The sequence below is a fragment of the Cynoglossus semilaevis genome, chromosome 1 (assembly GCF_000523025.1).
Source record: "Cynoglossus semilaevis isolate Cse_v1.0 chromosome 1, Cse_v1.0, whole genome shotgun sequence".
Taxonomy (NCBI): Eukaryota; Metazoa; Chordata; class Actinopteri; order Pleuronectiformes; family Cynoglossidae; genus Cynoglossus; species Cynoglossus semilaevis.
The window spans coordinates 5,169,819-5,194,066 of record NC_024307.1 but is presented as its reverse complement, the minus strand read 5'-3'; the positions used below and the strand labels follow the sequence as shown (position 1 = coordinate 5,194,066).

Genomic DNA, 24,248 nt, shown 5'->3' with positions numbered 1-24,248 from the left:
TGGTACGTGTGTGTGTGTGTGTGTGTGTGTGTGTGTGTGTGTGTGTGTGTGTGTGTGTGTGTGTGTGTGTGTGTGTGTGTGTGGTGCTTTCTGATGTGTTTGGTTACAAAGATTCTAAATGTTTGGTGAATCGTCACACAACATTTTGGAAAAAAAAAAAAAAAAAAAGGACCTTCGTTAACCCCAAACTTTTTGGGCCGTGCAACTATATACCAACCAGGATGATGCGCCCTCAAATGCCCAGACATTTGAGGGAAAAAAAAACAAAACAAAACAACAACCTTCCTTGATGATAATGAGAGCATGAGAAATCATACAAATATATATATATATATACACACATACATACATATATACATATATATAACCTGCATTTATTTCTTAACTAATATTTATTGATTAAAGTCTGCGAGCAGAAGAAATCAACAAATCACCCCTGCAGGACGCTTTGGGAATCCCTGTTTGACATAAATAACAGACCTGACCTGATCTGTCATGGTCCATGGTCTGATTCTGTTCCTTGTATACTGTATATGAGCTTGAAAAAAAAATGGAAAAAAAGAAGAAAAAAAATTGTGATCCACGAAGCTACTGGATCCAACAAAGGATCTACTGATAATGTATGGTTTTTAATTGTTCTTATAGTTTTATCTAAGTCGGTCAATTAACTGAGAACTGCAGTAATGTCTGAAGAGAGTCGTCCTCATCCTCCTGAAGACATGACAAATACACAGACAATACTGTGACCAAGCTGTGTTCAGTGAATATACTGACACACACCTTTGTACCTTAACAAATACAGGAAGGTGATAAAAAAAACTATTTACTGTATCTATAATTTGGCCCATTCCAAGGTTCAACACAGAAAATAGAAAACAAACCACTTCTATTTAACTATCCTCTTTATCTTAAGATGTTTTCTTTTTTCTTCCCTCTGCTCTGTGTCTAGTGTGTGTTAGCAGAGCATGGTTGGTGGTTGAGACCCTGCTCTGCTGCAAAGACGCCCCACCTCCAGGAGAGAGCTCCAGAGCTCCAAGTGCGTGTAAAATTAATCACAACAAACAATGCATTCACTGACATGACAATTTCTCCAAGAATGCCGTCTTAATCTTCACCCGGCACAAAAAAAATTACACGAAAAAAAAAAAAACAATTTACAAAACGGTGTGTTTGTGCAATTCACTGAATGCCATTTCCACTGCTCCCACAAATTCATTAGGCACACGCCACTGATTCATAAATGTTGCTGTATAGATTCCATTAACTAATTCTGGAAGAATTGTAATTGCCGAGTCTGATCCGTCTCCGTGCCTGGTGCCTTATCAAGACGGCCTGTGGTGGGTGAGGAATGTAATATTGACGTCCGAAGCAGACACAATCTCAGGCCCACGGGCGAAAGGAATATTAAACTGCTACTGTATTCTGCCGTCTATTCCACTCCCCTCCTCCTCCTCCCATTTCCTGTAGCCAGTAATGAGGAAATAACATCTTCATTAAACATCTGTTTAACTGTATTAAAGGACATGTCCTGGGGGAAACATTGGTCACACTGAGGAGGAGGGGTGGGGTGATGGGGGGGGGGGTAAAAGAGGTCCTTTGGACTACAGCGCAGTGGAGGAGGATGTGATTCCAAAAAGCTAAATTTCTAAGTGACTGAGGAATTTTTATGTATTTCATGTAAAACTCATTCATTCATCCATTCATTCATGTGCTGCTGCTTAATCCTTTTCAGGATTGCAGGGGGCGCTAAAGTCAATCCCAGAGGTCTTCAAACAACACCACCTAAGGTCACACTCACACATAGGTGAATACAGTAGAGTAACTGGAGAGAAAACCTCGTGAACACACAAGGGACGGCTCGACCCGATACTCAGCGTCGGTATCAGTCTGATAAGGGTCAAAACTTCAAGATCGAGCATTAAAAAAAACAAAACAACAACTCTATGTCGTCTGATCCCACACCTAAGCTCAAATGATCAACTTAACTTTGTGCGACCTGCTGTAAACTCACCTCACTTTGACAATTTACTTTAAAACTCTACTAAATGTTATTTTAAAATCTGTACAAGGCTGTTAATGTCTTTCTGTCTCAATTAAGAAAATACTTTGCCTTGTTGCGTCCCTGCTGCTAAAGTTCTGTGCCACTAGAGGAACCTGCCCCCCACTTTGGGAACCACTGCTGTGAAATAATCACATTTCCCACCCTGACAGTGATGTGTGGCTCCAGACCTGAAACAGGTCTTTGATGAAACGTGAATTTCACCGCTCAGGAAAGAAGGGACACAGAAAGAGATTCTGTCCTTCTGTAACAGATGTGAAAAGGGAGGAGCAGTTTGGTCGCCTGCAGAGAGGTGGGAACCTCATCCAATACACAAACAAAAAAAAAAACAAAAAAAGATTTTGAACTCTTTCCTCAATTACAACACAGTTAACGAAATGGAAACGTGAACACAAACACGTTGCTCCTGACATTATCTTCATAAAATCCCCGTATCTCCATTGCTGTGGAAAAACTGCCCACCTGAGTTAGACGGCTAGAAGTGCCATCAGGACCATATGGTGGAGGTCCTTATAAGGAGATGGAGATGCAGCACAAGGAGGAGATGGCATCAAGCCCACCCTCTGGTCCACTGAGGTATCAGCTGTGCCACACATGGGCCTTCTCTCAGTGGTGAAGGTGTGTGTATGAAAGCTGCCACAGACTGTTATATAATGATGTGATCAAATGAAAAAGTGCTGATGATTTTTTTTTTTTTTTTTTTTTTTTTGCTCTGATGGCTGTCAGCGTGCTAACACGTCAGCTCGTACCTTCTGATGCTAAGCCCAGGCCTGAGACAGATTCCTCTCAGGTAGCCCAGATCCAGAGCAGCTTTCACAGATATGACTAAACTGAGAGAGAGAGAGAGAGAGAGAGAGAGCAGAACACCAAGCTGCCTGGATTATCCTGCTACCAAGGGAATACTCTTCTACAAACACGCGGCTCAGACCTCCAGCATTCCAAAAGTCAAATATTTCTTCCTGCAAATTCATGGAAATGTCCACCATCATCAAAGGCTCGTCAGGCGGCGGTGTGGAAACATAAAAAGACGTGCAATTTGGACATCAAACCACATGATCACCCAAGAGAGCTGTAATTGACAAATCAAAGGGAGACTAAAAGCTACATTTAAAGTTGTGCGAGCAAAAAGTGGCTTCCAAGCCTATCAGCTTGCATTCCCCACATTAAACACAGCAATGTGGCCGACTAATTTGAATTGATACATCAAAGGCCTGTCATGTTGGGTGTGTTCCAGATGAATTTCAAGGTCTGCAAATTTTCTACTTTAGAGAAACTGACTTCAAGTTCCTGTATTTACTGCACTTTATTATGCCGTCTGAAAATAAAATGCCCAAAAGGGAGATGACTAGTTTGGGTAATTTTTAATATTTTTTTTTTCAACATTTGAGTCGACGCAGACCAAAAAGTAAAGACGTAAAACTAATGAGGACAGAAAAAAGACAACAAAACATTTAGATTTAAGTTAACGAGGCGGTAAGTTGTCGAAAGAGCCGTTGACTAGTAGCGGTTAGCCAAAATATCGATACTGCGATTCAGCAAATATTGATATCTACAACAATAAACATACTGTATACTAGTTCTACACAGATTTTCTATCAAAAACCTGATGCAATTTTTCAAGCCTCCACCTGATGGTGCCAGAAACCACTATGCAAGAGAGTGCACAAATCAAAACAAATCTAGGCTAAGCATTTGTCATCTTACTTTATGTGCTATTTGTACCATGGTACTACAGAGCTGCCTGTTTAAAAATTTACTACTGCAAATACACTGATCCACTGTGCAGTCAATAATTCTAAATGTCTTCTATGTATTGTGGATGAAATATATTGCAATATAAGTATTATCGCAGACTCACTGTATCGTGATATCCTTATCGTGGACAGAAATATCATGACAGTATCGTATCGCAAGATACCTGGTGATACCTGGTGATACCTGGTGATACCTGGCCCGACTAGTGATAGTGACTAGTGATAGTGACTAGTGATAGTGACTAGTGATAGTGATTAGGGATAAGGCCCTGGAATTTTTTAAGCAAATGGCACAACATCAATGCTAAGTCCTGACCATCCAGAACCCAACATAAATATCCTGACCGGTCCTGACACACCGTACCTGGCAAAGCCCACAGCCAGGAGCTGATCTCAATCTGAGTCCTCACCAGATTATGACTAAAAACCTTTTCCGGGATATTTTTAAAAACTGAAAGCACAGATTAGAGATTCTTGCTTAAAAGCTTAAGGGGGTGTGTTCGTGGTCCGCCTGAAGTCCTGAATACACGCTGACCTTTATTAGTGGTGGGCGGGGTTAGATCTGGTAATGACTTTTGGTTCGAGCATAATCCAAAATTTAAACCAAATCCCTAGAGATTACAGAAAAAAGCCACAGTCGCTGGGTGCACTAAGAGCTGCTGGTACGACTCCGACTACATGGACACGTTTGACCTTCACAAAGTGGCTGTTAATGTCTGAGACCAAGACTCTGCTCTCACTAAAACTGTTAAAACTGTCCTTTAAAAGTTAAGGTTCGAGGTTTGGACTTTGTTTTCTTGGCCACACGGTGGGAAGGTGATTAGTGCCCTGGTACTGGTGTGATGCCCGGCCTTGTTGTATGGATTTGCATGTGTAAAAATGCAGGATTATGTTCATTATTCACTCTAAATCAAGGATCTCAAACTCCTGGCTCTGGGCCACTTGTGGTACGCAAACCCCAAAAATCTGGGTCACAACTACATTTCAATAATGAAGTCATTTTGAACTTGTGGCCCTGTCAATCATCACCAAGACCTGGTGGTAGGAGGTAGCAATTACATCACAGTTTATATTCGGCCAGTAAATTATCAATGTGAGCAAGTGTTTAGGAATACTGAATGTTGAAAAATAAAATATTTTGAATGATGGCGTCGGCAGCAGGCCAAACAGCAGGGTGGTCGTCGACGGCGCCAACACCTTAAACTGTGCTCACGACGGAGCTGAGGAGGTGATGAAAGAGAGAAGGGAACAGGGAGGAGCGGAGTTAGCGACCCAGGAGGCAGGGAGGAGGGAGATTAGAAATCGTGCCGTGTCAGGATTGGGAGCACGCTGGGCAGCAGGGGAGCGGGAGGACGGGGATGTTAGGGTGTGTGCTGGAGGGTACAATAATTGTGATATACATACACACACACGCGCACTCACACTAGGTGGCTGATGGGTAAACAGGCGAGGCAGGGTGATGGGCTGCTGGACTCTGCTCCTGAATACTGAACAGAGGATCAGAGAGACCAGCGCCAGTGAGACGGCACCAAAAAAATGCCACTCTCTGTCCCAGACAGCATCGAGATGCAAAAAGTCATTAGAGCCATGTTTGAACAACCCCCCGGACCACCCACCCTCCAAATGACCAACTTCTATTTATGTCTGTGAGACACAGAGGTATCTTGCACAAACCGACAGTTTTGAGACAGAAAAAAAAAATCATTAAAAATTATCTTTGGAGAATGATTTACTGCAGGGTTTCTGCTGCACAACACACGCAGCCCTTCAGTTTATCAACAAACAACATACAGGATTATTATTATAGCCCATAATTTTAACACATATTATTATAGTGATTATCAAATGGTGGCCTGCGGGCCGATTGCGGTCCACTAACCTATCCAATCCGGCCTGCAATTGGATTCTAAAATAGTCAGGATGAAAGAAAAATATAGTGTGGTCACCAATATAAAGACTAAAATGCCTTCAGTTTTGTAATAAAATAAAAACATACATAAACAAAAAAGATCAAATAATGTTGGAAAAAAAATCTGATTTTTATTGTCTTGTTTGAGTGTCTTGTGCCTAAGGTGAATGTCTGGAAAAAATCTGGACCTCTAAAAACATATAGTTATTGACGACTGTTATATGGATTAACTGCTTAACTCATCAGCTACACCTGCTGCTGTCTGTGCTGAAGTCGGCTAAAGTTTGGTAATTAGCCAAGTTGCACAGAATTTTTCTCTTCAGCGTACGGTCATTAAAAACAATTCCAAAACATATCTGACTTCAGCAGAAGTCCATGAACGTAAATGAAAAAATTCAAGAGGAAACACTGTAGTGTCTACACATGTACTCTATTCTACTTTGGAAGTTTATTAAATATTTCCATGTTCGTACCTGCACACCGTCATGCAGAGGGCGCCACAGGCTGCAGCTCCCAGCAAACAGCCAATCAGGTTGACACTGTGGGCTGGAGAAAGAGAGGGCAGTGCAAACATGGCCAGACGAGCCATCAGGGTGAAGAGAGGGTATCCTGGGGGGTGAGCCACCTACAGTACACACATGGAATGACACGTCACCACAGCAACAAGATACACGCAACAAAACCCAAACATGCTCAAAATACTGTTGCAAGTTCAATGCAACATAAAGTCCCGTTCTGTCAGTTAATTACTACCTGATAATCACATATGTCACAATAAATAAAAACGTGTTGTACTTATATACAGGTGCAGTTCAAATTTGAACATCATGAAAAAGTTCAATCTTTTTTTTTTTAAACAGTTCAGAATATGTTACTCTTCTTTAATATATATAGATTCATTAGACATGGAGGGAAATATTTTAGGTTTTCATTTCTTGTATTTTTGATCATTACAGATAATAAAACCCCAAAAACTCAGTGTCACAGAAAATTAGAATATCACAGATATTTTTTTATTTTAGCTTTATCTCAATCCTCCAACGTGTCGATTGAAGCCTGCAACAAGATCATGTTGTGTGGCCTGCGTGAACTAAAACAAACTGTACTGCACTAACAAATGAAAAACTTCAACATACACAGTAATACTGTAATACTGCCTGACCTCAAACTGACTCACAGCCACATTGGAACCCTTCCCTCCTCCTTTTGCCCTTGGTTCCTTCACTTTCTCGCTACATTCCTCCAGCCTCTTCCCAAGGACGGCGCCGTCCCCTAGAGTCCACGCCGGAGTGTGTCACGCTCACCAGCCCCGGCCCTCAAACCACCTCTGAGCCACAGTCATCCTCGCCTGGGGGATCACGGCAATCACAGCAATTAGCTGCTAAGTCTCCTCTACCCAGATAAGGGCTCCGTCATTAAACACAGACTCATTCCCCGGCACTGATAACACCAGCCATGTGGGCAGGGAGAAGGGACGGCTCTGAGAGTGAGTGAACACTGAACTGTGGAAAAGGTGAGAGGGTGACTAACCAACAAACTGTTGCCCTCCAACACACCACGTGTAGAGATGGTCACACAACTTTTACAAAGTCTGAGGAGCAGAAATGGAAGAGTAGATTGACCAAAGAAGGGAACTCGCCACTAGGGGGTGCTAGATGACGACTCTGTGTTCCTACTGGAAGTGGACGGACACACCCTCGCGGGGCAGCCGAGAGGCAAAGGCCACGGGGAGAAAAAAAAAACTGTTGAGCTTTTGGGATGGGAAAGCGCTGGACGGGGGAGGGCCCTGCTGCGTGGGGCCCGGGGACGGCCTGTGAGGCCCTGGGGAGGCCCGAGAGGCAGAGAGACAGGCCACACGGACCGCAGCACTAACAGCAGGATTACTGGCATGGTGACACTGACACAGCCTCCCTAAAAGGATCACAGCGGCGTAATAAACTTTATTAAATAATAAAACTTATTATAACTGTTAACCCGATTTAGTTCATTCTTCGCGGCTTACACACACAAAAAGAGGGGTGGATATAATAAGCCTTATACCGTACATAAGGCAAAGCCTACAAAAGCCATTGCCTTACCATTGACTTTAATTGGATTTGGAAAAACGGGTTGCAAATTATAGCATTCTCTATTTGCAACTTAGTAAAATAAGTGTATAGAAAAGAAGAGCGGGAGGAGGAGAAGGAGAGGAGAAAAAAAAAAAACCTGTGGACTCAAAGTGAATTAATCTGCTTTCTTGCCCATGCTTAATTAAACTTCCTTAATGCTTATAAAAGTTAATGAGTGAATTGATTAAACAATGCAGTTAATACTCACCCCCAGCTCACAGGCAGTGGTGATCAGCTCTCCTGTGGAAGAGAATAAGGGAGGAAATTAATGTAAACCCAATAATTATTATTAAGAGACAAGTCTGCTCCCAAAGTTTTCCCAAATCAAATACTTGCACTGGGGTTTTGCATTAATTTGCCAGGATCAAAACCTGCAAATCTTCCCAGTGTGACATTTCCTAAGCGGCACGCTCATTCTCTTCATCTCTGCCTGCTCCCCTGATGCCTCCCTCCCTCCCTCCCTTTTTGTTGCACATCTAGATATATAAACACACACGCTGCTCTCTCTCTCACACACACACACTCTAGATTCTCTCTCCAATGCTCTGTCACACAAAGACACGCGTATGCTGATTGAGAATAATGCTTTTTTTCTTCACCCATCCTCCTCATTCATCAGGCTCCTCTCCTCCTCTACAACGACCCTCTCCTGTTCCCAAAATCCCTGTGTCTCAGTGTCTGGTTTTGTCCAGTGGGCATAAACTGAACATCCGTGATGAAGACAGTGAGAATATGAGGTAAGCTGTTTAATAAAGGAGAGAAAGACCGAGGAGGAGGAGGAGAAGAGCCAGTCGCTCTATTTTAAACAAGCCCTGTGTGAGGCACTGCACCAAATACAAGAAGAAAAACAAACCTCACGCTATTTTAGGAAGCTTGAATGTTTTTGGTAAAAATCCATTTCCTCCAAAACACACCCAGAGCATTTCAAATTACAATATTTTTTCACCCGGTGTGTTGCTGTAAATTGAAATTCGGCTCTGATTAAATCAGTGATAAATGTTAGGCGTTCGAGACAGCGCCCTCTGCTGGCACATGAAGGACTGTCACCTCCACTCTCAGAAAAGCCAATGACTAAGTAGCATTAATTCACATGACTGTCATGAGAAACACCTGTGTTGATTTAAACACAATGATCTCAGTTACTAAAGTAAATATGTACACGACGTATAACCTGAGAGAAATAATAATTAAAACTTTTTTTTATATAATTAATACATTAACTGATTTTCACTGGCTGAAAATAATAAAAACTTTTTTTGTAATAATAATACATTAACTGATTTTCACTGGCTGCACATAAACATCCATTTGAAAATATACACATTTTTCTCCAATTTGAATAGTCAAAAAAAAAGAAAAGTTACAAAACAAAAATTGTATAATTTGAACAAATGCAATAAACCACATTAACCTGCATTCATGCGGCAAGAAAGAAAACAAAGAAAAAACAAAATGGATTCTAGAATATTCAAAAATCATGTCTTCATATGTTTAATATAAATAAAGTAGAACCAAATCATAGAAATAAATAATAATACATATTTGTAAATAAATGTAAGATTAAATATTTCTCAGCACAATATTGTAAACAACTTAAACGAAAGGCAGACACTGCTGCTGAATGTGCGTGGGCTTCAAGCCCTTTAAAACAGACATAAAACCCTGGGTAATATTAGTAAAAGTGGGTTTCATGGGGCTGAGATCAAGTTCAAATCAGTGTCAGTTAATATGGGCTGTAATTTTAATTGCACTTTCTGGTCTGAGGGGTCCAAGGTTCAGCTGGTTGTTGGCAGAAACCGACAGAATTTTAAGTACTGTATGTGCTCATTTAAAATGACACATGTTCCTAAGAGCTCCATTACTGGTTCAGTAAGAACATAACAACCAGGCCTCACAAACATAAACACTTGGTTTGTAAATTTAAACTCACTCTGAGGAGCAAGAACAGCCAAAAGTGCAGAGTCTGATGTTTGGTTTGACTACTTGCATCCTTGCAGACACAGCGGGTTTCCACCACATGAGGAGCCCTAACTTGTCAGCCTGATGGACCATGAAGTCAGAACTCCTCCACCTGCACAGCTTTCATGTTTTCATATCTGCGTTTCACCTGTGAATCGTGAGTTGTCTGCCACCTTTTTATGTCACCGTTCCGCATTCTTCATCCGATTCTCAATTTACACCCGTTTTCCCTCACTAGTGGCACACTTTCACCGCATTCAGAAATGTGAAACTCCGAGTCATTTTGAGCCAAGACATTCATCCTGGTGCCACCAAGATGAGTTTTTCAGCTCTTGTACTGAAAAAGCAAAATATTGAGTCAACGGGGGAGCGGCATGGGTGCCAAACGTCTTTGTGATAGTGGAGCATGGGCACCCACACCAGTCTTCTGTAATCCCCTTCATTTCCACACTCCACATTCCTAGACAACAGCGTACCTCTGGGCTGCGCTCAAGCCTCTCCAGGGCACAGCACACCTAAAGAGATTAGGACACAGAGACGGAGACCTGGAGCATTGAAAAAGGGTGTTCGGCTGGCACTATCAGAGTGGGCATCCTGCACCGTTCCTAAACACTGTGGAGAAGGAGCTGGCTATTTTTTCAAAGGCCCCCTTCAGTAGACGGCAGCCATGGCTACTCAGCGCTCCAATCACATGCACTCTACTCATCTCTGCTCAACCTTATCTGGCCAAGCGCTTTGTATTCTGCAAATTGTGCATTTAACCTTTACAGCGGCTTGTGTGTCAGAGAAATGCAACACCTAACAGGCGCAGGCTCCATGCCTCCGAGTCCATAATTTACAAGTTTGTAACCTTGCTATCACTTCTAAACAGTATGTAATTGTGCAACGTGTTACTTCATAAACTGCAGTACAAGACTGTAAGGGGGAAGTGTGTGTGGTGGGGGGGGGGGGTACTGACTTACCACACAGGAAAGGAACTGGGTGAAATACATTTATGTCAGCTGTTATGCCTTGTGAGTAAAGAGTGAAATTTTAAATTTCTCACATCACCCTATTTCAAATTTCAACAATTTTGTAAGTGAAGAGCAGTCAACAACATTGGACATAACAACTGGTGCAATCAGTAAGGAAAATTACACATTTTGCAATCGGTAAAAAAACAATATTCCGTTTTCCCTTTAACCAGGGACTGCCTTGTGGAGCTGTAAAGAATAAAGCAGTTAAATTGTATTATTTGAAAATGAGGTTATAATAAATCATAAGTTGATTGTTGTTTGAATGGTCCATAATCTCAATTGCTAACAAATAAGTGATTTTAATTTTAATGTAATAAGCTACTTCTGACATTGCCAACGCAGCATAAGTGATTTTAATTTTAATGTAAGGAGCTACTTCTGACATTGCCAACGCAGCACGCTGACGTCAACTGTAACAAAACTATATTGTCTCACTTTTAAAGACGCCACAATGAAACACTATAAATTTAATGTACCAACCGCTTTAAATGCGTTTTTCTTTTTTACATATTGAGCACAGAACAGACTCAAGAACATAACCTAAAGTTTTCTTTAACTTTTTGGGGAAAAAATGGGGAATTTGTAAACATAATTTTTGTGTTGTAAAGTGAGTTTTTCAGTCACTCTGCAAAGGTTGCAGTACCACGGACAGAGCCGCTGGAACGCCCTCGCTGACGAAACGTCACCTTATTGGCTGAGCGACAACACAACAAAGTCACATGACCCCAGAAGCTCTGAGCTAGCTGCTGGCTAATACTGACCTGAGTCTCCACCGGGGACAGTCCTCTGGACGCACGGGACATATAGAGCTGTGACACAAGCTACGGTGGCGCCCGTTAGGATCCAACTTGTCCGCTGCTCCGTGGACATTTTGTTTTTTTTTAACGGGACGCCGGCGGCTTGGAAAGCAGCTGCTTGGCTAATGTCGTCAAACCATGAAGCTAGCGTTGCTACGATATAAAAAATATCCGGCTGACGAGAAATAAAAATGTTTCCGTCGCCCCTGTGTAACTAAAAACGACGTCAAAATATAGTTTACATCAAGTTAAAAAGACATTCAGTGATGAGTGCTGTAACATTTCATTTTGCAGCCTCAGAAAAGCAGAAGTGAAGTTAGGGCGCTCTTTTCCAAGGGAGCAGCTGGACCTGATTTGAGCTAACGAGCTGAGCACATCTCGCGATATTTGGAAGTTCTCATCCCTCAAAGTTACACACCATTTCTAGTGATATGGACAAGAGTCTCTGTTATTTACACAGTTTACAAACTTTGCGGTACTTGTTAGTAACTCCCAATGACTTCCTGTTACCGTTTATTTTACTCTCAACTCTTAATAACAATTAATAAAAAAACAGCAAATCGTGTTTCCTTTATAACCGTGTTAGGGCTGTGGAGAAAACCAGTATATGAACACAATTCATAAACCTCAGATATTGCAAAATTACTTCAAAATGCCCAAAAACACTCATCAGATGAATTCAATAAAATAGAATAAAGTCGACTGGAAAACAGCTAAAAAATTTACAGTGTCAGCATTGTATTTTGAATTAGCTACAATTGAGGCTAAAATATAAAAGCCTCAAGCATAAATATGGCCACATGGATTATGTCCAAAGGCCATTATTGGCCGAAGTAAGGCTTGAAACCTCAGACCTTAATGCTTTACAACAAAAGAAGAAAATCTAATGATTCGAGGATTGCTGACATGACAGGTTCAGAAAATCCAATGCTCTAGTAAATACTGCATCGATATTTACTAGAAATGCTGGACATGCACCATCAAGGTAATTGCAGCAGCATGGCAGTAGATTACAAGTAAGACTCGATAACCGCTCTCCAAAATGTCTCGCAAGTGTCCATATTTCACAGGTTGAAGGGTGACTGTAATGAAGAAATTGCCCCATTGAACTGATATTAATCCCAGCCTGTTATAAATGAGTCTGATCCCTCAGTAAATTGAGCCCTTGGTGAGGTGGAGTGGTGTCAGCACCTAGCCAACTCTCACATGGCTCTCTAATCCTCGCTCCACTCTCACCACCACCCTCACTGTCTAATCAGTCCTGAACACACACATATATAACATCCATCTCACACACACACACACACACACACACAATTTCTCACATTCGGGCTCAGCCATCGCTTCAGTGTGATGTCACCCTTAATCCACGCTCGGTTATCCGCTGGGCTGCAGTGCTGGCAGAGGGACATGGGGAGGAGATGCAGTGAATTTGGGAAGATGGCGGCCAGTGGGGGGTAATCAGTCAAGTCATAAAGTCTCCTCTGTAAAAGTACCACTTCCACTTCCCCACTTTGCTGCACAGAACTCCAAACTCTTTTGCACCAATCGCAGGAGCTACGGCGTGAAAACGACTGTGGATGTGAACGTGTCCTCCAGCTGTGATGGCAGAGATAAACAGCTGAAAGCCATTGTCACAGAGGCCTGAGCATCCTATTCCAGGCAGAGCGGTCATTAGAAAGTCAACTGGATTAAGTCCTGCTAAAAAAAAAAAAAAAAAGGCTCTGCATTAACTCTGAAAATTTGTCCAAAATCACAATTAACCAGACGTCTGAGGCGGTTGGTACCATATGTCGTTAACAAATATTAGTTGAGGACAACAGACGGACTGAATTCATCTTTTCAGATTACATGTAGTGTGTGTGTGGATGTGAATACACACACACAACGTCTGTGATTAGAAGGCTGTAATGTTTCAGCTGTAGCGATGAAAACAATGAATCGTGATGAAAAACAACGAGGCGTTAAAAATCTACATATTGTCTGAAAATATTTGCTGTTTTCCTAGCAGAAAAACACCAACAGAATATCCATGCGTGATGACAGAGGGGCTTCTGAGACCACTGAGTGATCACGATTCAGCGTATTTGATTTTGTATTCCCTTCACTTAGCACGTATCTGTTTTAATCTTACCTTAAGCATCCTTGAAATGAGGTGTAATCCACTTAAGCCCTTTTTGAATCTGCTTCACAGACATATTACACCCATTGTTATTTTTGACTTAACATTTGCTCACTACAAATATGCAGGCCAAGAACCGCTATTAGCACATGCTAAAAGATGAGAAAGTGACATTTTTGTGTGTGTGTTTGTAACGCAGGGAGAACAAGACTGTTGGGATTAATGAGGTGGAAATAATAGGCATTATGTAAATAAATAAGGCCGTCGGCAAACGTGGCCAGACAGTAACGGCTTTGATGACAAATGTGAAGTAATGAATAAGACTGGGACAGAACGTGTTATGAATCGTGCCATCAAGTTATGACCAAGTCACTCTAGAGATCCTACAGTCCAGGTTAGCGCTAAGCTAGTACAGTCAAAGTATTTATCTTGTACTTATCATCCAGCATAAGTAAAAAAAAATGTAGCGAGTAAAATATTCCCACAAAAATCAAAGAAGAGTCCGACGTTATGTTATTAAAAAAATCCTGTAAAGAATTTATATATATATATATATAAATTCTTACATTTTAAGATGGAGATACGTTTTGTTTGTTGACCCAGAGAAAAAGTAGTCCCTGTCTTTGTTGAAGCTAATAAAGCTATAAACAATAATTAAAAGTTTTTTTTTAACAAAAAGAATAATAATGTCCCTTTGTAACATGTGACATATGAAATGATCCGACAAACAGATTGATGATGGAGATTAAAACACGTCCTAATCACATCCCCTTTTTTGTGCGGTAAACCAAGCGGTGTACGGAGATCCAGGGGCGGACGGAGAGCCCGCAGCGCCACACCTTGTTGAGAGCAATTAAACCGAGAGGATTGAATTGATTCAAACAGCCTGAACCAGAGATAAATGTTGTCTCTCATCTCCGAGTAGAGGACACCGCTTCACGAGTGTGTGTGTTTTTAAATGATGTTTTTTAACAAACAACACCTTTCTCCGAGGGACAATAATCCTCATCGTTTCAGTGTGAGACCCAGCAGATAGTGGGGAGAAGAGACGGAAGAAGATAAAAGACTTTCTCAGACTGAACTGGGGCGACGACTCCTAACTGCACGGTTTCCACGTGGGACCAATCCACTTACTACCACTGATAAAGATTTAATTAACACAAGACTGCAATTACTCCATAATTAAAGTCATTTGTCCCCTTGTTTGCAGGAGCCGGCAGGACGTCTTCAAAGAGACGAGAAGATTCTGTCCCCACTGAAGGGGTTAGTGTTGAATGTTTGATGTTTTTACAGATTGATTGTTCTCTTCCCTAAATAAAATATAAGTAACAATTCATCTATAGCCAGTGTTTTGGGTCATTGATTGGACAAATCCCTTGTTACTCACTGAGTGTGAATTTACGCTAACGTAAATTAGCTAATGACGTTGTACAGTGTTTCAACAGCCAATTAAACTTGATTGGTTTAATGGTAATATCGTACTTTTTTAACTGTTACATATACTATTCTAAAAGAACAGCAGCAACAACAACAAACTTTATTGCTGCAGAAATTATATTTATTCCTGATTTTATGTTTTGGCTGTTAAGATTAATGAGATGTTCAAGGGGTTTTGGAATTTTTAACACTGTGACACCGTTGCACTAAAACTTAAGCTAAAACTATTAATTGCATCAGTTGTGGAGTATTTCTCAAAGACAGAAAGTATTTACACCTAAATTAGTACATTAGTCTGCACGGGTTCATTTGTACTTCATTTGGAGCACGACTTTTTAAACCATGACATTACTGACATTTTTTTAACCAAATCTCAAACGTCCAATGTGTGGGATCTGGCCCAGTCTGTCGTAGTTTAATACAAGGGTTTTATTTTATTTTTTTATTTTATTTTTGTGAGGGGAGGTGACACATAACAAAGCACAATTAAGGACATTATTTTTTACTTTAACTATTTCATATATACTGTAAATACAATTATTATTTTTACTTATATAATTAGTCATTTTACTAGAGTAGACAGAAATGGTTCTTTTAATAAAATAAAATACCACACAGACTAATGTATAAATTATGATTTTATATTATGCACTTTTACTTATATAATTAGTAATTTTACTAGAGTAGATGGAAATGGTTGTTTTTCAAAATAAAATACCACACAGACTAATGTACATTGAAACGTGACCTGGTACTGGTCCCCCGGCCAGTAGTTGGGCACCACTGCTCAACAAAATGGATTGTGCATCTCAAAAACACAGATGCTGCCAAACCTCCGAGAAGGCCGTCTACCTTCTACATAGACCTACCTTCTACATACATTTTTATAGAACAGGTGCCAAAAAAAGAGCCACAGATGAATGAAATATTATTCATTGAAATGTCGACCTCTGAGCTGAGCTTTAAATGCAGCTTAAATCCTAGCCAATGGAATGGAGTTTTGTGGCTTCAACAGTCGATGTCGGTGATTATTAAAGTGGCTTCTTAGGATCACAGAGGTGATAAGACAGTACATCTCACATCCATCCAGCCTGACGTGAGTGCAGCACCGGGATGGCACTGTCACATCCAGGAGGCTGCTTCTTCACAGGAAAAAAATATGTATCATTCCATTTATTTGCATAACCCTGGCCTGCTTAAGGCAGAGGAGCCACTGAGAGGTCTCAGAATTAGCATGCTGTCACCTTCACCGTCTCTTCTGTCATTCAGAAAAACAGGCATGTGTGCAGACACATGAACCCATCTCACATCTACTGCAGAAATGTTAATTAGGAGGCACGGCGTCCCACGGCTCTCAAAAGCCTAACCGATGTGTTATGTATTTAAATCCCTTTCATGTGCCCTTATAGAAAAGCAAAAAAAAAAAAGAAAAAAAGATGGAAAATGTCATCACATATAGATTTGTGAATGCACACAAGAGTAATTGCCATAAACTGGAGACTTTCGGAAATGTCCTATGTTCAATGGTTGGATTTAAAATTGAAATTAATGTACGAAAAGTGTAATTAATTTGACAAAATCAAAGACTCTAAATTAACTAAATTAATCAGTGAACATCCTGTGTACTCTATTTACATCATATGTAAATGTGTAATCCAAACATACACATCTAAAAGTGAGCAGCAGACTCAGCAGTAGATTCGGTTGCTACCGTCTTAGTGATTGTTAAGGAAACAGTGCCCTCTTGTGGCATATTACAGAACACCACCCTGCACAGGGGACGTTTTCAACAGAGGAATCTCTATGATATATAGTGAAACATGAGGGTAAACTTATGTTTAGACTTATAAATATAAACTTAACTTAAATATAAACTTAATTAAACTTATGTATATATATATATATATTTATAAGTCTGTGTGTGTGTGTCTGAGTCAGTACTCATCACTCAAACATTTAGATTATTATTAATAGACCCAGGTGTGAAATCAGAGACCACAAACTCACTTGGGCGTGTTTTCAAAAATATTTTTTATTCTTTGAAAAAAAACCAACAACAACAAAAAGAGGCATAGGGAGCATCAGTGCGTTCCATGGCTTGTGTGCAGAACTCCTGCAGGAGACCAAATCATAGAACAAGCCCTTTAGTGAACTGAGGGCCCCACCCATGTTTACCAAGGAGGAATGTTTCAGGCTGCTCCTCTGCAGCTGTTACAGAACATGGTCTTAAGCGACGACAGGCACAGTGTTGGAGCTGGAAGTCTTTGTAAGGAATGCTACTGTACAGTATGTGACTTTGCACTTGACCCTGCACGGCAATTACAGGAAATTTGGAAATGCACTGTGGTACGAGCAAAGTGTTAATGCTTCTGGAAGAATGTTGAGTATGTTTCTCTGAGGGAGGAACCAGAGAGTAAATGTCCCTACAGCCCACCACTGACACCGAGACACTATCTCTCCTGGCAGGAGCCTTTAATCATGGTGGACTCTGCCTCTGAGCAATACCTCGGAGTTTTTTAACATCATACAATTTTGGAGAACTTCTACAATGGAAAACTATAACGCTATATTTGGAAACTTGACAGTCAGCGTCTCATAATTTAACGTTTGTAAAATATATTTGGTAAAACAGTGTCAGGGTTAATGCTTTGACTAGACTACAGAGACGAGCAGACTGGAAAGATAACCACGTCTCGACGACTGCACCGATTCCTTTCCAGATTCTTTAGTTTTTCTAATTATTTTTGGACACATCAACTCTTTCTTCCCACACGGCTTCTCAAACTTGGCACCACGTGTGACAATATCATAGTTCCCACAGTGCTGGTGCTTTCAAGTGAACAGTCCTGAGTGTAATCCAGAGCTGTCACACTCCACCACAGCAGCACTTCAGCTTTACATCTTGCATAGGGAGAGAAAAACGTCTCCGACTTATATTTGGTATAATCTCTGAATGCTGCTGTGGCTGAGCCCAAGTTGGAGAGCCAATAAATCATTGGATGGAACCCAGAAACGGGATAAAGCTATAAACAAAAGCAGTGTTGACTGAACACAGTACACAAAGAAGAGGAGAAAAGGGGAGAAAAGGGGAGTAAAGGACACGGGGAGCTCAGGCAGGCCTGGTTGTCTCACACGGATGTCGTCTTTCACTGCAATTAGGCCGTACCTGTACTTCAAACAATGTAGCCTTTGGACGAGGAGTTGAGTACAGTTGAAGTAGAAGTTTAGAGCTGCAGCCATTAATTAAATTATTATTTGATAAAATGTTTTCCAGAATCAGACTTTTTTTCCACTGGAGTGAAACTCCAGAGAGACAAGGCATAAGTGAGTAAAATAAAAATAAAATCATAAAAAAATAACATACAAAACGTTTGTTATTGTAATTTCCATATTTTCTTTAAAAATATATGTACTAAATTAATCAAGCCGGCCTGATTGGACACCCCAGCAGGCTGGTTTTGGGCTGCGGGCCATATGTTTGACACCCCTGCGATAGATCGATCGATTAGAGAAAAAAAAAATCAACAGCTGCAGCTCTATCTCCGTACTTTGACTGTCAAACCCTGCGTTGTCGTTTTTTTGTTTTCCTGCATTCCTTTTCAGAATGATAACAAAGAGGGCATTGACTGAGGAAGTGATAAACATAAAAACACCGCAGGGCACTCGCAAAGTCCAGCCCCATCACATTCTCACACACACACACACACACACACACAAACATTCATGTAAATAGTGTCTATGCAGGAGAAAAAAAATATATTAACATTTGTAATATGAAACAGTACAAGGGCCTCAGTGTAGTAAAATACTACTATATAATCTGTCGGATACAAATGTGAAGAATCCGTGTGGGTTTTCATTTCCTTATGTCTTCTGGATATAAAATTACCTCTTTTATGCTATCGACAAAATATTTCTTATCTCTGAGATTTAAAAAAAAAAAATTCATATGGAACATAACCCCCGTTCGTTCTGCAAACAAAGCCACTCTGCAGAGCTGTAAGGTCAGGATCAAGGCTCGACTAGTTTCCCATCAAAACCAGGTCCCGGTCGGTGGCGGTTTTACTCCCAGCCAACAGTCCAGCTGTCAGGCTTTGGAAAGACTTTCCTTCTGACCCTTCAGGAAGAAAATCAATCCAGTTCTCTCTGGACAGAACCATCAACCTCCGCTCACTATTATTAGGTTCAGTCTAATTCATGAGCAAAAACAAACCTTAATCCTCCTGCGCTCTGATGGAAAAATAGCAGCCATTGTAGTCACAGCTACAATGGGCTTTTTTTTTTTAAAGCAGTTGGTTGGCAGGATTTATAAAAACTGTACTGGAGTCCAAAGAACTGTGGTCCACTGTGCTCCACATCTGTGTATATCCCACAGTGGCCGTCCAAAAAGACACCAGGGGCCCAGAACAACGTGTATTGTCTTTTTTTTTTGTGCAGGATCCACAGTATATGACCAGAGGTTCAGGGGACGGACTCCTCGTCCAATCCAAAGACGTCTCACACGAACAAAAGAAAGCATTAAGTCATCGGAACAGTTTCACAGCATGTTGGCGTCCCAGTCGCCCCCTCTCTGCCGCAGCAGGACCGTCAGCAGGATCAGTCCACGGGGCCCTGGAAGATCAGTTTGGAACAGCCCTGAGTCAGACTGAGTTGTGTGGCGCAGAAGGGACAGGCGGCGTGGAAGGCGTGGGTCCCGTGGGGCAGAGGGATGTCCGCCCAGTATTTCACCGACTTCTCTGAACACACGTGTCCGCAAGGCACGAAGGCGTACGTGGGCGCGCCCGCGTCCACGTAGAAGGCCGGCTCGCAGCCCAGCCAGAGAGGTACGTAGGGCCCCACCACGCGACACATTGGACATTCTCGCTCGGCGTTGGCCTCCTGCTCCGAACGGTGACCCCAGTTGTGGTAGCCGTGCACGTGCCCGCAGGCCAAGTAGACCCAGGGCTGCTTCTCCTCCAGCGAGGAGAGGGCGCGGCTGCGTTGCATGCTGGGGAAAGCCAGAGTGTTGAGGCCGACGGGACACTGTGGCCGCGCCGCGTTGATCTCCTGCCTGAGAGCCTCCAGGTGTTTTTGGGTGGGAGTGTGAAAGAGACCCTCGGCCGTACGCCACAGTAACGTAGCACCGCAGAGATCCACCAGGGAGCCGTCCTGAAGTATGTTACTCTCATTCTCCACCTGCAGAGGATGACGTCGTCAACACACTGGGTTAGTTCAACAGCAAAAAAAACAAAAAACAAAACACAACTACATTATTAGATTTAATTCACAGAAATGTTGATACACATTTTTAAAAAATAATAATATTTTTTCATAACTAATTGTGAAACTCTGAGCCGATACCGATGTTTAAAAAAACATGTCAATGTGTTTGTTCAAAAGAACAGATGTGTACGGCAGGCGTAAGAACCGGTACACCATGGAACCATTTATTTTTGCCTTTTCGCAGATTTTCCTGTCGATACCAATGTTCATCCAATTCACTGGTGCATCCTGTTTCATAATCAACGATAAATTCAAATATATTTTTCATTTCTATGCCGCGGCTGCTCTGGAAACTCCACAGTTTTTACTGTGTGTTTTCTGGACCAGTGTGAGAAAAGACTGTGTTTGTCTTTGTCTTTTTCACACATCAGATAAGATTAGACGTACAGCTTCCTCATGGCACGACCCAGATCAGCTTCGTTAGTGACTGTGTTGACCCATCGATCAGATTAGCGCGGCCTTTGTTCATGTAAAACCGCCATAGCGCTTAAAACGGGTCACGGACGGACGGTATCTTTTGCGGAACTTTGGCACAAAAGGGCATAACCACGACCACAGAGCACGAGGAAATGAACAGAGGCTGCAGGGAACAAACCTGAAGTTAGCCTCTGTGTGACATCAACCACAAATGTCAACACTCCATCATGGTAACGCTTTAAATTATTTTTACATGTACACAGAAACATGTACTCTATGTGTGAGGTTTGATATCAGTGGTCGCTTCGTATGACCAATTGTCCAATGGGAGGTGGACCACATTACACCGGCCATACAGCCGCAAGTTCAGTTCGTACAGTTCGTTGAGAACTTGTTGACCGTGAGATTCTCACAACAGCTGAGTGTTACACAGACACACAGTAAATGCAACAGCAGTGATCGTGCACGCAGCGGAGCACTTCCTGTTGACATCTGTGGCATCGTCTTCAAAGGGCTGTAGTTTTGGTTCCATTGTGAACGTCATCAGAAACATATGATGTCAATGAGGACGGAGCCTTTTTTTTTGCCTGCTTCTTTTTTCAGTTTCAGTCTTTGTATCTTATCGCTTACAGTGTTAAATCGTGGTGCGGGCATCAACTTCGAAATCGGCTGATCTTTACTCACGTAATTCAAATTTAATTTGTCGGCGAATGTCCCACACAGTCTTTCTTTTTCCGCCTGTTAAAAAGAAAGTTTTCGTCAATCCCCGAAAATATCCGGGTTTAGATTTGATTGCATTTCTTTGGAGGAGACACTCAACAATTCTAATAATATTAATCTTTTACCACCAAGTTCTTCTCATGGTTCCTGAGGGGCACTGGTTCTAAACCCGATCGTCAGTGGGTCTATATAAAGTGTTCGATTAAGATAATCCTGGATCTTTGAAATGTGTGAGGAAGTATCTGGACAAAACCCAAATATGTGTGCAATACTGGTGTGAAAATACTCCGAATGTTCCATTTCCTGTTTACGTATGGAGCCTTGCTCTGTTTATTTATATGGAGTTTTTATTTTTTCTATTTCTAGTTACTTTTTGTCGCCCCCTACAGGCGGTTTGAATATTTTCGTTCAGTTGACAGTAAATAATCTGGAATCTTAAATAACATTCATGTAGATTCAAATGTCATAGAAACGTTCTGACCAGTTTTCCAGGGGTCTGCGCCGAGCGAGTCTCTCTCAGAGTGTAAACATCTCCACAGACGGAGATTTCTCTCCAGACCCCGGGCTTCGACTCTTCCGTGAATCCACCCTTTGGATGCATCACCAGGACGCCGTTGGTCGTGAGTCCGTCCATGTGGCCGTCAGGGTTTTTCCACTTGGCTGCTTTTTCCTGTAAAAAAAAAAAAAAAGAAGAATAGATGACAAAAGTGTTCTGTTTCTGTTGTGGAATGAAAAGAATGAATGACAAAAGTGTTCTGTTTCTGTTGTGTTCTGGATTTGATCTGCGCGCCTCGAGTTTGACACAAGTAGCAGGTTGGACTTGATGGTTTGGCGGGCTGGATTTGGGCCACGGGCCACTGGTTGATAATCACTGCCCTAGACATTTATATAAAAGAACACCAGACACATGTTGAGCTCTACGGGGCCACATAAAATGGTGTGTTGGCATGGATTTGGCCCGCGGCCCTTAGGTTTGACAGATGTGGAATACACAGACAGAAAGTGAGATAAAAAAGTAAAAATCTATGTGCTCTTGGACTCTAACTAGTAATTACCCCCAGGAAGATGTTTTTGGAGGAGTCAAATCCAGCTGCATAGATGCGGGCGGTGTAGGGAGGGTTGCGTTCGCAGACGATTCGACAGGCGAAACGAGAGATTGTGCTCTGTGTGATGGGAGTCTCTTCTCCCTCCTGACCTCCTGCTACTGTGTCCGTCACCACGAAGTCTATGGGACTTTCTGTGGAACGCCCAATCTTGGAGGAAAAGGAGAAGAAAAACAATCAATAATTCATCACGTAGACTTGTGTATCACTCGTCAGTACACCGTCGTGAAGTAGAGCTGAGTATTCACATGTCAGCTTGTCAGTATCCTGGCTGTACAGTTATGAGGCAGTTCGATACAGCAGCTCTGTGTGTGTCTGTTTAACAGATGACACACACACACGGTGTGATAATAATAATAATCAGTGAACTGAAGGAGAAGCACGGCTCTGTAGTGTTACTGCCCTCTGGTCAGTTCCTCTAAGATTGATGACAATGAGGAAACAATTGATGTAAACAAACTGCACACACACACACACACACACACACACACACACACACACACACATCAGCCTTGTGTTGATCATGAGGTTTACTTGGAGGGGAAATGTCACATGTTTATATAATGACTGTGACTGCCAGTTTCCACAATAAATAAAATAAAGACGGTCCAACTCTGGCCGTAAATTAAAACTGAGCAGATTCATTATTTTCATTTTCAACACGTGCACGGACCAGACGTGCAGTGCAGGGTTCAGCCCTGGCCTTGAGCAGAAACCCTCTGTGGTATTTCCACATCAGTGACACGCCTTTACCTGAAACATGTCTGTGTCTTTGTCATGGCTGTACTCCACCACCACAGTCTGGTTCCTGGACAGTGTGTAGGAGATGCTGTGTTGGCCTTTACAGTTCACCGCCTGAAAAAGAAAACAAAACAACGTTATATACGACAATTCGAGCACAAAAAAAAAAAAGTTTTGATGTTTGGTTTTGTTTTTCTAAACAGCTGATGTGGTATCTCCACAGGTTCACAGTCACCAACTGCTCTACCCACGAATACTATCGTTGAATCTCCGCAGACGTGACATCAAAGATGGAGAGAAAAACAACTTGTATGGTACTAATGAAATGAGAAGTTTTACACAGGAAAATACATAAGAAAACTGTTCTCAATTATCAAGTAACAAGGATGTAGGAAGTTAGTTAAAGTAAAAGTCACATAATTGTATTAAAAAAAAAATCTCCACAGTGAGTTTTTAGGTCACCACACTATGTTTGGAATTTTTGGGGGTTGGAATTTTTCACCAGTTATTGGAGGAGCAGCTAGGGGGCAGTAATGTGTCAGGTCAAGCCAGCTGCTGTGAAAACGAAAAACAAGAAATAGCACAATGTATAATAAAAAAAACGTAGAGAATATGAAAAAGTACAAGTTGTCATAGAGTTGGTTTCAGTCTCTAGAGCTCCGTCAATGTGTGAATACAAACAGATGAATCAACTGTGAATAAGAGCCAGGTACGATACTATCACGATGTTAGTCATCGTACTGTAGTACTAATAGGATCCCGGCGCACAAAGCGAGACATCAAACGTTGGCTAGCTTAGCCAGGTTTGTTTTGTTTTCTACACTCACTCCCACTCTCTTATGCA

The 24,248-nt window shown here is 41.7% G+C and overlaps 2 protein-coding genes across 3 annotated transcripts in view; both read right to left on the bottom strand.

Annotated features, from left to right (window-relative positions):
- Positions 1–12,016, bottom strand: part of tmem260 (transmembrane protein 260) — a 32,712-nt gene extending 20,696 nt beyond the window's left edge. The window contains 3 exon segments of the mRNA XM_025060328.1: positions 6,196–6,347; positions 8,039–8,070; positions 11,567–12,016. Of these exon segments, the coding sequence (XP_024916096.1) occupies positions 6,196–6,347; positions 8,039–8,070; positions 11,567–11,675 (293 nt within the window). The 5' untranslated portion in view covers positions 11,676–12,016.
- A 5,159-nt stretch (positions 12,017–17,175) lies between these two features.
- Positions 17,176–24,248, bottom strand: part of peli2 (pellino E3 ubiquitin protein ligase family member 2) — a 16,733-nt gene continuing 9,660 nt past the window's right edge. Inside the window, exons 3-7 of one of the 2 annotated variants that reach the window (XM_008334356.2) lie at positions 23,417–23,518; positions 22,616–22,813; positions 22,042–22,230; positions 21,525–21,578; positions 17,176–20,336 (exon numbers count right to left, since the gene is read on the bottom strand). In XM_008334356.2, the coding sequence (XP_008332578.1) occupies positions 19,758–20,336; positions 21,525–21,578; positions 22,042–22,230; positions 22,616–22,813; positions 23,417–23,518 (1,122 nt within the window). In that variant the 3' untranslated portion in view covers positions 17,176–19,757. The remainder of the gene's footprint in view (positions 20,337–21,524; positions 21,579–22,041; positions 22,231–22,615; positions 22,814–23,416; positions 23,519–24,248) is intronic. The other variant, XM_008334425.2, reaches the window with a different exon arrangement.